This window comes from Pseudophryne corroboree, chromosome 7 (genome assembly GCF_028390025.1).
Source record: "Pseudophryne corroboree isolate aPseCor3 chromosome 7, aPseCor3.hap2, whole genome shotgun sequence".
Taxonomy (NCBI): Eukaryota; Metazoa; Chordata; class Amphibia; order Anura; family Myobatrachidae; genus Pseudophryne; species Pseudophryne corroboree.
In genome coordinates, this window is record NC_086450.1 from 508,649,395 (window position 1) to 508,664,366 (window position 14,972).

A 14,972-nucleotide genomic window follows, 5' to 3' on the forward strand; every position below is an offset into this window, starting at 1 on the left:
AAAATATATATATATATGTATATAGTTTATTTTTGGCCTCACTCCATACGATATACCTCAAGATACAAACCAGCTCCATAAACATAATAATAATAATGTTGTGTATTTAGAGGGAAAACGTGACTTTGGTGAACTGAACAACTTAATACCAATAATTAATAAATAGAATAAAAATAAAAGCAATAGATGATGTATACGACGCAAGCCCTCTATAGAGCGGTGGTCATCTCCCAGGGGTGTTACTGACATGTAATGATAATATATATAAAGAGATATAACGGGGGGGGGGTAGGATTGCTGGTCACTGCTAATGAGCTCTGCTGTCCCTCAGTGACTGTGGCGGGGAATAAGGGTCCAGCATGTCTCATGTCACGCAATATATAATGTAATAATATGGTAATGATGGCATACAGCCCCTCCAGATCACTACTGGGCAGCTACTACAGCTATTTTGGCTGAGGGTTGGATGGGAAGTGCGCCACCACCAAGATGGCCTCTGGCGGCAGACATCTTGCTCGTGGCACAGATATGGCAGTGACATCTATTGTACTTCCTGTCCCGCGTCGTCACTTCCGTAGTCTCCAAGATGGCTGGGCGCGTGGTGCTGTCTGCATGCCGGCTGGCAGGTGAGGGTCGTGGCCGGGATCCGGGCACCGGGAGGGGGTGACAGATGCCGCGGGCGGGAGGGGGCGCTGGGGTGGGGAAGAATGTGTGTGGGGTCCGAGACCTCCGGCCACTGTAGCGAGTGAAGGTCATGTTCATGTAAAGGTCAAATTACCGGGCGCAGGGAGCCTGCCACTGCGCTGCCAATTACCCCCCCACCGCCCCTGTCCTGCTCACGAGGGCAGTTACCTACCTGTGCCCATGCATAGGGCAATAACCCCCCCTCCCCGTGCACATGCCCCTGCTCCACCCATCTTGGGGCAATGTCCCTCAACATCCCTTGCCCATGGCCCTGTCCTCCCCATCATAGTGCGATAAAGCCCCTCCCCCATGTGCCCCTGCCCTCACCATCATGGGGCATTTTCCCTTACCCCACTGGCCCTCCAGTGCCCATGTCCCTCTTCTCCCCTTAATAGAGCACATTTCCCATCCTCCTCATCATAGGGCAATTACCCCCCTTGCCATACCCACGCCCTCCCCCTTCTGTTCCATACACCCACCTCCTCTATTACCTCCCCTCCCTACTGGCCCCTCCTCCACCTCATGGGGCAGTTATACTCCTACTATGCCCATGCCCTCATCATCCCAATCATAGGCCATCCCCCCTTTCTGTGCCCATACACCCTTCTCCCCATCAAATGGAAATATACCTTACTGTATGCACTCCTTTCCATCATAGTGCAATTACCCCCCCCCCTCCCAATTCCTTCCTTCTGTACATACCATAATGCGATATCTTGTGGATGGGACCCAGCTCTAAACACAAAATCCATTTAGGATTCATATACACCTTACACACAGAGAGCCTTTTAATTTTATACAATATTTGCAATAAACTTGTGCATTATAGTAGGTTTGTGTACACTGACCCATCGGGAAGCAAAGGGACCAAGCTGAAAAAAATTAGCATTTTAAATATGGGAGACTCAACTACAATGCTCGTGTGTTACTTCTGTCTTCAGACCTGCCCTGTCCTGACCCCACACTATATCACCCATCCACAAACCAAAGTCCCTGCTTAGTAGATGGCTGTTGCCCCTGTATTCATAGCAATATCAGGACCCCAGCGCTCGTATCTACCTGGTGCTGATAACCTGCCCCTTTCTGTCTTCCAGTGTTCAGCAGGCTCCCAGCCCACAGTCTGCGCATTGCGGTAAGTAGGACCTAGAACAGCATGTGATATATTTATTATGTAAATGTTTCTTATATAGCGCAGCATATTCCGTTACGCTTTACAATTGGGGTAACAGTAATAGAACAACTTGGTAATAACAGACAGACCCAGAGGTAGGAGGGCCCTGCTCGCAAGCTTACAATCTATAGGGAAATAGGATAGGTGCTATCTATTGCATAATGGTCTGGCCAGAATGCAAAGGAATCGGAATCAGCTTTACTGGCCAGGTATACTACTTGCGTATACTAGGAATTTGATTTCGGTTTACAGTGCAGTAGCCGGGGGGGGGGGGGGGGGGGGAGACACGTAGACAAGAAAGGGGTATGGGGAGAGGGAGTATATGCAGTATACAGCCTAAGTAAAAGTACACAGTGTTGTTACAATCAGAAGATCGGAGTAGAGCGACTGGACAGTCAACTCGATGGTTTCTTAGGAGTTCAGCAGGTGGACTGCTTGAGGAAAGAAGAGATTTTGAGGCTTCTATTGGTTCTGGTGGGAATGGCCCTGTATCTTTTTGCTGATGGCAGCAGGTTGAGCTCGCCATGGCCCGGGTGAGGCGGATCATTGACTATCCTGGTCGGCCGTTTTTTTGTCTCTGGACCGGTACAGGTCATGGACAGGCGGGAGGTCAACTCCGATCTTCTCAGCAGACCTTAACACTCTTTGGAGCTTGCGTATGTGTCTCTCACTGGCGGAGCTATACCAGATGATAATCGAGGAGCACAGGACGGATTCTACAATTGCGGAGTAGAAGAGGAGCAGGAGATTCTGTGGGATGTTAAACTTCTTAAGTTGCCTTAGGAAGAACAGCCTCTGCTGCGCCTTTCCGGTAGTGGCATCTGTATTTGGTCCCCACTTGAGGTCTCTAGAGATCTTTGTCCCCAGGAATTTGAAGGAGTCCACTAGTGGCACCGCACCATCGGCTATGATTAGTGGGGGTGCTTCAGCTCAGTTCTTCCTAAAGTCTACTGCCATCTCGACAGTTTTAAGTGGGTTGAGCTCTAGGTTGTTACAGCTACACCACCGGGCCAACCGATCCACCTCCCGCCTGTAGTCCGATTCTCAATGGACTGTATGATATCGTCACCCAGCAATGTTGGCCAAGGGTCAGGAGGATGTGAATGTGAAGAAAGACAAAATATGTGTAGTATAGAGGGGATGTGATTGGGTAGGATAGCTTATGAAGGTTATATAGATATTTATATATCTCGTAGACCCGGATGTATTTACTTTGCATATATTACACCTATCCTTTGTCTGATTAGTGCTTCTTTAGCAGTGTGTGTCACACTCATGGTTCTTCCTGTTGGGCGTTTGTGTGTATATCGGCAGATAGAGTTTAGTAGTGCCGAAACGTTTCACGTTTTTGAGTTCAAACCAGGCGACTTCGGTAATGGCTGCAGCTGTGCTGTCTCTTCTCCCTGATGGAGACTCTGCAATAAGATTCTGTGCACGGTCCTGTACTGCCACAGGGCATATCTAACCAGCAATTTGTAAAGTTAAGGCTTCTTTCCGAGTACAGGAAAACTGAGACCAAACTGCGGGCTCTTTCTCTGTAACCAAGTCACTGATAAGATCTGAGGGGGAGGATATTTTCCCTGTGCACAGCAGACTAGTGTTCCCTCTAGAAATAGCAGAGGGCAGGGCGCCGGACTCCGGGGGCATATGTGTGTGCGCGTGTCCGAAACAGGGGCGTGACCATGCAACGTCATTTAAGTGGGTGGTGCAGACCACAGGTGTTGCTACAGGGGGCGTGGGCAGCCGGCGGTGTCACTGTTGGGGGCGTGCAGTGCTGGGCTTCTCCCAAGCTCTCTCCCACATCTTTACACGCTGGGAGGGCAGGAAGCGGGCGGCTATTTTAGCAGGGCACCGCAGAAAGGGCAGGGCGGATTTTGCCCTTAAAAAATCGGTCAGGGCGCGGCGCCCTGCTAAAACAGCCCAGCGTGAACGCTAGCAGACAGTCAGTCAGTCATCCTAAGGTCACTGCCTTTAGCAGCAGCAGTGAAGCAAATGTAAATAGGATAGGACTCCCAAGTTCTGTCAAGATTTGAAAAACCTTGGTCACGTCTCATTGGTAGATAATCATATATGTAGTTTGGATTTTAGGTTTAGTAGGCCTATACAAGGTGGCGTGAATCATCCTTCTCTCCCCAGCCAAGTCAGTGTTTTCATTACGCAGCCTCCATTTCCTGTGGGTGTAAGGGGGCAATGCCCGAGAGGATGGGGTGTGGTCAGAACATGACGGGGATGTGCTGGGAGCACCACAGGTTTTGCTTTATAAAAATAGCAATAAACTCTCTCTTCCTTGTAGACGTGGCCCAGCCCTGCGGCTCGCTTCTACCCCCTGCTGTACAGGAACTATGCCACCGAGGTCAAAAAGAGCTACCTGAGGGACAAGCCCCACATCAATATTGGCACCATCGGGCACGTGGACCACGGGAAGACCACGCTGACAGCTGCGATCACTAAGAGTGAGTAATTATTGGGGGGGCTGCGTGCAGGGGTCTGGATGCTTTCCGGAAAGTCTCCTTTTAGTACAGCATAGTAATGGTGCAGTTTGGTGTACGTGACTCTAAGAACAACATTGGGGGGCCGTGTTTTTGTTCATTGACCCCACCCTGCCCCCTCCTTGTGATCTTGCACTTCCTGTCTGTATAGCATGCACCAGGTTGCTTGCTGTCCCTCTCGCCTGTCCCCTACACCCCAACTTCCTGTCTCTCGTCTCAGTGTGTGTGGGTGATTTGCTGACTGATGCTTGTCATTTCAGTCCTAGCAGAGGCTGGCGGGGCTCAGTTTAAGAAATATGAAGAAATTGACAACGCCCCGGAAGAGAAGGCTCGTGGTATCACCATTAATGCATCGCACGTGGAATATACCACGGCCAACCGCCATTATGCGCACACGGATTGCCCCGGACATGCTGATTACGTGAAGGTGGGTACAGCCTGTGACAGGGGTACATGTCCTTGCAGTTGGACGTTATGACTCGTTTACTAAACGGATGATGGTCTTTCCCTACCACACAGAATATGATAACGGGGACCTCGCAAATGGACGGCTGTATTCTGGTTGTAGCAGCCACGGACGGACAAATGCCACAGACGCGGGAACACTTGTTGCTGGCGAAGCAGGTGGGAATATGGTGCCCGGCAAAGATGTGACGTTTTGCATTGTGTATATCTGATCAGCATAATTATGTGTGTCCATGTTGCACTTGGGGTTTATTTAAATATTTTTGGTTACTCCTGTTTTAGTTACCAGCTAGTGTTAATGTTCTGTATGCCCCGTGCGTGTTTCATTCCACCTATAGTGTTACTGCACGCGTTTCGCCATTATACATAAAACGCAGTAGCACCTGAGGAAGAAGTGCGGTCACTGAGGGGCTCTGTAGAGGACCTTTTGTGCACTGAGCCGACCTCTGTGAGAATGCAACGTACGACAGAGTGTGCGGCACGTGACCGGTTCATACACACAACAGCTCACGCGCCTGTATGTTTCCCGCCACAGATCGGGGTACAGCACATCATTGTGTATATTAACAAGGCTGATGCCGTCGATGACAAGGAGATGCTGGATCTGGTGGAACTTGAGATCAGGGAGCTGCTGACGGAGTTTGGATATGACGGGGAGAACACGCCCGTGGTCACAGGATCCGCGCTCTGTGCCCTTGAGGTAAATACGTGGGGCATTGGGGCCAGCTCTCTATTTGGTGCCAGCAAAATTGGTGCAGCAGTGATTTTGGCGAGGGGGGGGGGGGCTGTAACAGGTACTGGCTTGGGTTTGTGTACGGTTATTGTTGCGATGGACTATTGCGACATGGAACCTCAGTGACTTTAAATTACTGTATTGATGATCAATTTTGCTTAGAATTTGGTGAATTTACAATTGTTGGCTCAGCGGGTAATTTGTTCGGGGTCACTCCTCTCAGATAGGGAGGTGAAAGGATTTAGCCGCAAGTAACAAGTTGATCTTGCTTTTACAGAACCGCAATCCAGATATTGGCCTGAATTCTATCATTAAGCTCCTGGATGTTGTGGACAGTCACATTCCGGTCCCGGAGCGCGACCTTGACAAGCCCTTCCTGCTGCCGGTGGAGACCGTGTATTCTATTCCAGGTACCCTGACACTGCGCTGCATAACTCCCCTTTATTAGGAATGTAGGCCCAAATGTATTAAGCCTTAACAAGAGATAGTGGCGACCGATAAAGAGAGAGAAAGTACCAACCAACCAGCTCCTAACTGTCATTTTTCTAACACAGCCGGTGACATGGCAGCTAGGAGCTGATTGGCTGGTACTTTATTTCCCTTTATTTGTCTCCACTTTATCACTTTTTAAGGCCTAATACGTTTAGGCCATTGAATCATGCAGTACAGGCCACTGTTGGCCATCATAGGCCTTGGTTTTACACCTAGCCCCGCCTGTGCAGTCAGGAGGCCCCAGCGAGTTCACTGAGCACATCACAACACGCTAATGGCTAAAAGATTAACTCCATACAGCTAAGGGAAATGACACTGCTATGATTGTGTTTCAGGTGTGTGTAGTGCCCCAGGCTACTACTATTGTACCTCAGGCGCATGTAGGGCCCCAGGCTACTACTATTGTACCTCAGGCGAATGTATTGCCCCAGGCTACTACTATTGTACCTCAGGCGCATGTAGGGCCCCAGGCTACTATTATTGTACCTCAGGCGCATGTAGGGCCCCAGGCTGCGATTATTGTACCTCAGGCGCATGTAGGGCCCCAGGCTGCGATTATTGTACCTCAGGCGCATGTAGGGCCCCAGGCTGCGATTATTGTACCTCAGGCGCATGTAGGGCCCCAGGCTGCTATTATTGTACCTCAGGCGCATGTAGGGCCCCAGGTTGCTATTATTGTTTCTCAGACGCGTGCAGCTGCTATTACTGGGCACTGACATACCAGAATTTGACATTTTGGGGAAATAACAAATACTGTATATACTCGAGTATAAGTCAACCCGAATATAAGCCGAGGCACCTAATTTTACCACAAAAACCTGGGAAAACGTATTGATTAGAGTATAAGCCTAGGGTGGGAAATGCAGCTCTAGCCGTACACAGCCCTCATACTGCCAGATATGCCCCCACGGTGCCAGATATGCCCCCTCAGTGCCACATATAATGCCCCCTCCCCCCTCCAAGTGCCAAATATGCTCCCCCAGTGCCAGGTGCAACTTACCCTCCCCGCTCCCCCGCTGTTTTGTGAAGTAGGGACACGGAGGGCACAGCGTGCGCCTCTCCTGTGTCCCTCCGGCAGCAACGGCGGGTCTGTTAAATGAAGTGCCGGTTCGTGAGCCAATCAGAGCTCACGAACAGGTACTTCATTTAATAGACCCGCCGGAGAGACACAGGAGAGGCGTGCGCTGTGCCCTCTGTGTCCCTCCTTCCCAGGCACTGACTCGAGTATAAGCCGAGGGTGCTTTTTTAGCATTAAAAAAAAATGCTGAAAAAGTCGGCTTATACTCGAGTATATACGGTACTTCTTATTTTGGCCAGCAACTTATGGTCTGGACAGCCCACTCCCACCTTATCCCCTCATCTTGCTCTCACATGAACCACATCAAGTGCTCACAAGTTGGGCTCCTTAAATGGTCGTTGGGGCATGGGCAGCCTCTATGAAAAAGGTTTCTACGAGTCTGTATGAACTGTATGTGAAATGGACACACTTATAATCTTTCTTCTTTCCCGCCTTTTAGGCCGGGGTACAGTGGCGACCGGGACCTTGGAGCGCGGTACAATTAAGAAGGGAGATGAATGCGAGTTCATCGGGCGTAGCAAATATATTAAATCAGTGGTCACAGGTACAGTCACAGGTGGCACAGCCCTATTAACAAAGGGGACTATGTTTAGCGGATATTTGATTCAGTGTTTTCTCTGACCCAGGGATTGAGATGTTCCACAAGAGCTTGGACCGGGCAGAGGCTGGAGATAACCTTGGAGCACTGGTCAGAGGATTAAAGAGAGAAGACATCCGGAGAGGCATGGTGATGTGCAAACCAGGCTCCATAAAAGCCCACCAGAAGGTGAATGCTCAGGTAGGTATCCATCCTCACGTATCTGGTCTTAGTGTTTCTCTGACGTCCTAGTGGATGCTGGGAACTCCGTAAGGACCATGGGGAATAGCGGGCTCCGAAGGAGGCTGGGCACTCTAGAAAGATCTTAGACTACCTGGTGTGCACTGGCTCCTCCCACTATGACCCTCCTCCAAGCCCCAGTTAGATTTCGTGCCCGGCCGAGGTTGGATGCACACTAGGGGCTCTCCTGAGCTCTTAGAAAGTTATAGTCTTAGATTTTTTTATTTTCAGTGAGACCTGCTGGCAACAGGCTCACTGCAGCGAGGGACTAAGGGGAGAAGAAGCGAACTCGCCTGCTTGCAGCCGGATTGGGCTTCTTAGGCTACTGGACACCATTAGCTCCAGAGGGATCGACCGCAGGCCCAGCCTTGATGTTCGGTCCCGGAGCCGCGCCGCCGTCCCCCTTACAGAGCCAGAAGCAAGAAGATGGTCCGGAAAATCGGCGGCATGAAGACTCTGTCTTCACCAAGGTAGCGCACAGCACTGCAGCTGTGCGCCATTGCTCCTCTCACACACTTCACACTTCGGTCACTGAGGGTGCAGGGCGCTGGGGGGGGCGCCCTGAGGCAGCAATAAAAACACCTTGGCTGGCTAAAATACCTCAATATATGGCCCCAGGGGCTATATATGAGGTAAATACCCCTGCCAGAATTCCATAAAAAACGGGAGAATAGGCCGCGAAAAAGGGGCGGAGCCTATCTCCTCAGCACACTGGCGCCATTTTCCCTCACAGCTCCGCTGGAAGGAAGCTCCCTAGCTCTCCCCTGCAGTCTACAAAGGGTTAATAAAGAGAGGGGGGGCACTAAATTTAGGCGCAGTATACATTATATATAAAAACAGCAGCTATAGGGGACATAACTCAGTTAGTCCCTGCATTATATAGCGCTCTGGTGTGTGCTGGCATACTCTCACTCTGTCCCCCCAAAGGGCTTTTGTGGGTCCTGTCCTCGTTTAGAGCATTCCCTGTGTGTCTGCGGTGTGTCGGTACGGCTGTGTCGACATGTTGAATGAGGAGGCTTATATGGTGACGGAACAGAGGCCGATATATGTGATGTCGCCCCCTGTGGGGCCGACACCAGAGTGGATAGATAGGTAAAAGGTATTAACCGACAGTGTCAACTCCTTACATAAAAGGGTGGATGACGTAACAGCTGTGGGACAGCCGGCTTCGCAGCCCGCGCCTGCCCAGGCGTCTCAAAGGCCATCAGGGGCTCAAAAACGCCCGCTCTCTCAGATGGCAGACACAGATGTCGACACGGAGTCTGACTCCAGTGTCGACAAGGTGGAGACATATACACAATCCACTAGGAACATCCGTGACTTGATCCCGGCAATAAAAAATGTGTTATACATTTCTGACATTAACCCAAGCACCTCTATAAATGGGTTTTAGGTTTGGGGAGAAAAAACAGGCAGTGTTTTGTTCCCCCATCAGATGAATAAATGAAGTGTGTGAAAAGCGTGGGTTCCCCCGTTAAGAAACTGGTAATTTATAAAAAGTTACTGATGGCGTACCCTTTCCCGCCAGGAGGATAAGTTACGCTGGGAGATATCCCCTAGGGTGGATAAGGCGCTCACACGTTTGTCAAAAAAGGTGGCACTGCCGTCTTAGGATACGGCCACTTTAATAGGTACCTGTTGATAAAAAACAGGAGGCTATCCTGAAGTCTGTATTTACACACTCAGGTACTAGACTGAGACCTGCAGATAGTGCTGCTGCAGCGTGGTCGGTGACCCTGTCAAACAGGGATACTAGTTGGCAAACATAAAAACATATTAAAGACGTCGTCTTATATATGGGGGATGCACAGAGGGATATTTTGCCGGCTGGCATCCACAATAAATGTAATGTCCATTCTGTCAGGAGGGTATTAGAGACCTGTCACTGGACAGGTGATGCTGACTTAAAAAGCGCATAGAGAGCCTTATAAGGGTGAGGAATTATTTGGGGATGGTCTCTGGGACCTCGTATCCACAGCAACTGCTGAGAAGAAATAATTTTACCTCAGGTTTCCTCACAGACAAAGGTACAGTCCTTTCGGCTTCAGAAAAGCAAGCGGGTCAAATGGCGCTTCCTTTCTGTACAGAGACAAGGGTAGAGGGAAAAAGCTGCACCAGTCAGCCTGTTCCCAGAATCAAGATTCTTCCCCTGCCTCCTGTGAGTACACACCATGACGCGGGTGCTCCACAGGTGTAGCCAGGTACGGTGGGGGGCCGTCTCAAAAATTTCAGCAATTAGTGGGCTCGCTCACAGGTGGATCCCTGTTTCTTTCAAGTAGTATTTCAGGGGTACAAGCTGGAATTCGAGATGTCTCCCCCCAGCCGTTTCCTAAAATATGCCTTGCTGACAACTCCCTCAGGCAGGGAGGCTGTGCTAGAGGCAATTAATAAGCGGTATTCCCAGCAGGTAATACTCAAGGTGCCCCTACTTCAACAAGGACGGGGTTACTATTCCACACGGGTTGGGGTACCGAAACCGCATGGTTCGGTGTGACCCATTTTATATTTAAAATCCTTGAACATAAAAAAATTCAAGTTCAAGATGGAATCGCTCAGGGCGGTTATTGCAAGCCTGGACGAGGGGGATTACATGGTATCCCGGGACATCAAGGATGCTTACCTGCATGTCCCCATTTACCATCCTCGCCAGGAGTACCTCAGATTTGTGGTACAGGATTACCATTACCAAGTCCAGACACTGCCTGGACTGTACATGGCACCGAGGGTGTTTTATCAAGGTAATGGCCGAAATGATGATACTCCTTCGAAAAAAGGGAGTTGTAATTATCCCGTACTTGGACAATCTCGTTATAAGGGCGAGGTCCAAGGAGCAGTTGGTAGTCGGGGTAGCACTATTTTAGAAAGTGCTACAACAGCATAGTTGGATTCTAAACAGTCCAAAGTCACAGCTGGTTCCTATGACACGTCTACTGTTCCTGGGGATGGTTCTGGACATAAACCAGAAATAGTGTTTCTCCCGGAGGAGAAAGACAAGGAGTTGTCATCTCTAGTCAGAGACCTCCTGAAACCAAAATAGGTAGCGGTGCATCATTGCACGCGAGTCCTGGGAAAAATGGTAGCTTCCTACGAAGCAATCCCATTAGGCAGGTTCCATACAAGAACTTTTCAGAGGGGCCTGTTGGACAAGTGGTCCGGATCGCATCTTCCGATGCATAGGCTGATAACCCTGTCTCCAAGGACCAGGGTATCTCTACTGTGGTGGCTGCAGAGTGCCCATCTTCAAGAGGGCCGCAGGTTCGGCATACAGGACTAGGTCCTAGTGAATATGGATTCCAGCCTTTGAGGCTGGGGGGCAGTCACACAGGGAAGAAACTTCCAGGGACTTTGGTCAAGTCAGGTTATTTCCCTACACATAAATATTCTGGATCTGAGGGCCATTTACAATGCCCTGAGGCCGGCAAGGCCTCTGCTTCAAAACCAGCCGGTACTGATCCAATCAGACAACATCACGGCAGTCGCCCATGTAAACCAACAGGGCGGCACAAGAAGCAGGATGGCGATGGCAGAAGCCACAAGGATTCTCCGATAGGCGGAAAATCATGTGTTAGCGCTGTCAGCAGTGTTCATTCCCGGAGTGGACAACTGGGAAGCAGATCTTCTCAACAGACACGACCTCCACCCGGGAGAATGGGGACTTCCTCCAGAAGTCTTCCAATAGGATTGTACACCATTGGGAAAGGCCACAGGTGGACATGATGGCGTCCCGCCTCAACAAAAAGCTATAAAAGATATTGCACCAGGTCAAGGGACCCTCAGGCGATAGCTATGGACGCTCTGGTAACACCGTGGGTGTACCAGTCGGTTTAGGTGTTCTCCCCTCTGCCTCTCATACCAAAGGTACTGAGAATAATAAGAAGGCGAGGAGTAAGAACGATACTCGTGGATGGCCAAGAAGAGCTTGGTACCCAGAACTTCAAGAATTTATATCAGAGGACCCATGGCCTCTGCCACTCAGACAGGACCTGCGGCAGCAGGGGCCCTGTCTGTTCCAAGACTTGCTGCGTTTGACGGCATGGCGGTTGAACGCCGGATCCTGAAGGAAAAGGGCATTCCGGAGGAAGTCATTCCTACGCTTACTAAAGCCAGGAAAGAGGTTACAGCAACTCATTATCACCGCATATGGCGAAAATATGTTGCATGGTGTGAGGCCGAAGGGGACCCAACAGAGGAATTTCAACTAGGTCGATTTCTGCATTTCCTGCAAGCAGGAGTGACTATGGGCCTTAAATTGGGTTCCATTAAGGTACAGATCTCGGCTCTGTCGATTTTCTTTCAAAAAGAACTAGCTTCAGTACCTGAAGTTCAGACATTTATAAAAGGAGTGCTGCATAGTCAGCCCCCGTTTGTGCCTCCTGTGGCACCTTGGGATCTCAACGTGGTGTTGAGTTTCTTAAAATCACATTGGTTTGAACCACTAAAAACCGTGGATCTGAAATATCTCACGTGGAAGGTGGTTACGTTATTGGCCTTGGCTTCTGCCAGGCGAGTATCAGAATTGGCGGCTTTGTCTTGTAAAAGCCCTTATTTGATTTTCCATATGGATAGGGCAGAATTGAGGACTCGTCCCCAGTTTCTCCCAAAGGTGGTGTCAGCGTTTTACCTGAACCAGCCTATTGTGGTGCCTGCGGCTACTAGGGACTTGGAGGACTCCAAGTTGCTAGACGTTGTCAGGGCACTGAAAATATATGTTTCCAGAACGGCTAGAGTCAGAAAATCTGACTCGCTGTTTATCCTATATGCACCTAACAAGCTGGGTGCTCCTGCTTCTAAGCAGACTATTGCTCGTTGGATTTGTAGTACAATTCAGCTTGCACATACTGTGGCAGGCCTGCCACAGCCAAAATCTATCAATGCCCATTCCACAAGGAAGGTGGGCTCATCTTGGGCGGCTGCCCGAGGGGTCTCGGCTTTACAACTTTGCCGAGCAGCTACTGGGTCAGGGGCAAACATGTTTGCAAAATTCTACAAATTTGATACCCTGGCTGAGGAGGACCTGGAGTTCTCTCATTCGGTGCTGCAGAGTCATCCGCACTCTCCCGCCCGTTTGGGAGCTTTGGTATAATCCCCATGGTCCTTACGGAGTTCCCAGCATCCACTAGGACGTCAGAGAAAATAAGAATTTACTCACCGGTAATTCTATTTCTCGTAGTCCGTAGTGGATGCTGGGCGCCCATCCCAAGTGCGGTTTATCTGCAATACTTGTACATAGTTATTGTTAACTAAATCGGGTTATTGTTGAGCCATCTGTTGAGAGGCTCTATCGTTTCATACTGTTAACTGTGTTTCATATCACGAGTTGTACGGTGTGATTGGTGTGGCTGGTATGAGTCTTACCCGGGATTCAAAATCCTTCCTTATTGTGTACGCTCGTCCGGGCACAGTACCTAACTGAGGCTTGGAGGAGGGTCATAGTGGGAGGAGCCAGTGCACACCAGGTAGTCTAAGATCTTTCTAGAGTGCCCAGCCTCCTTCGGAGCCCGCTATTCCCCATGGTCCTTACGGAGTTCCCAGCATCCACTACGGACTACGAGAAATAGAATTACCGCTGAGTAAATTCTTATTTTCTGACTGGTCATCCTCAGCGTTGCCACAATATGTGCTTTCATTGTAGGTGTACATCCTCAGCAAGGAGGAAGGAGGACGCCACAAGCCTTTCGTCAGCAACTACTTACCTGTGATGTTCTCCTTGACTTGGGACATGTCTTGCCGAATCACCCTTCCGGAGGGGAAGGTTTGTAGCACTTCTCAAAGTCTACCTCTTGTAAGGCGGTGTGACCCCAGGGTAACCTGAACCTCTCTCCCTTCCAGGAGATGATGATGCCTGGAGAAGACTCCAGCCTGGTCATGACTTTGCGGCAGCCCATGGTCCTGGAAAAGGGTCAGCGCTTCACGCTACGAGATGGAAACAGAACCATCGGAACGGGAATCGTGACAGACATCCTGGAGATGACACCAAAAGATGAAGAGGGCTGGGTGTCCTGAGCATCACACACATGGACTTGTCTCATGGGGGGCAGGGGGTGTTTCTGCTGAATTGTAGACTACCCCAAACAACGACAAATGCGGCACCCAACGTCATCCCTCACCCTGGCCTCCAATTCCTCTGTACAATACTCCCCATACTCAATAAAATGAGTTCTGCCCATTTGCTCGTGATGGAGTCGCTGGATGGTTCTTGTGTTCAGGTGCTCTGCTCTGGGCCTCCTATGAATAGGGATTCTCTTTGTCCCACTTCCTACCACTGGAGACCTGTAGTGTCCTCCGGTTGCATAAGGAATGACTGTAATTCAGCATTCTAGTTGTTATGGTAACACGTCACGTTACCATAGAGATGGGAGCACTGCCTTAAGGTGCACTGCAGAATTTGTCATGTGTTTTTTATTTTTTTATTTCATTAAATATTTTTTTCCCACAACGTACGGACTAGAAAATGTGTAGTTCTTAGCAAGGGAAGTGTCTATATACAGGATTCTGTTATTGCAATAAGTACAAGAAAATGTTGAATTTAAAGATGGTCACTAAAAGCAGATAAATGCTTATTTGGGGTGACAGGAATGATGGGTGTAGGCCTAGACTTGGGAAATAAGTACAAGTTCACTCTCTTAGTTCACAAAATGAATGGATAACAAAAACTATCCAGTGTGTAACAAAACCTCATATTGGAGTAGGGTTCTGCGCTCTCCAATAAACTGCAGGAGAAAAGGATTAAGCGCCAAGTACAAAGTGTCCGGTTTTCTTAATTGGGTCATTGGGACACAAAAGTCCTGTGGGATGTTCCATTGCAATCCATAGACCCAACAGAACAATGATGATAACGCAGATTTGGAGCCAAAAAGACATTATAGACCAGTCTAGTTCCCAGATGCACTAACAGAGCATGTTTTCCAGGTCTCCACACAGGATCACAAATAAAATAATTCAAACCACCTGTGGATCTTTCAGTGTGTCCTAATAATGAGTACAGCTTTGCTGGAGGCTAGGAGATATGGAAAACATGCGCTGTTAGTATGTTCTAAGGGTGG

The 14,972-nt window shown here is 49.4% G+C and overlaps 1 protein-coding gene across 1 annotated transcript; it reads left to right on the forward strand.

Moving 5' to 3' along the window:
* Positions 1–536: 536 nt before the first annotated feature.
* TUFM (Tu translation elongation factor, mitochondrial) lies at positions 537–14,106 on the forward strand. The gene is made up of 11 exons (XM_063935415.1): positions 537–626; positions 1,779–1,816; positions 4,149–4,308; positions 4,605–4,771; positions 4,864–4,968; positions 5,345–5,509; positions 5,820–5,952; positions 7,552–7,656; positions 7,739–7,890; positions 13,562–13,681; positions 13,759–14,106. The coding sequence occupies exons 1-11, from the start codon at positions 587–589 to the stop codon at positions 13,930–13,932; spliced, it is 1,359 nt and encodes a 452-aa protein (XP_063791485.1). The 5' UTR covers positions 537–586; the 3' UTR covers positions 13,933–14,106.
* Positions 14,107–14,972: the final 866 nt, after the last annotated feature.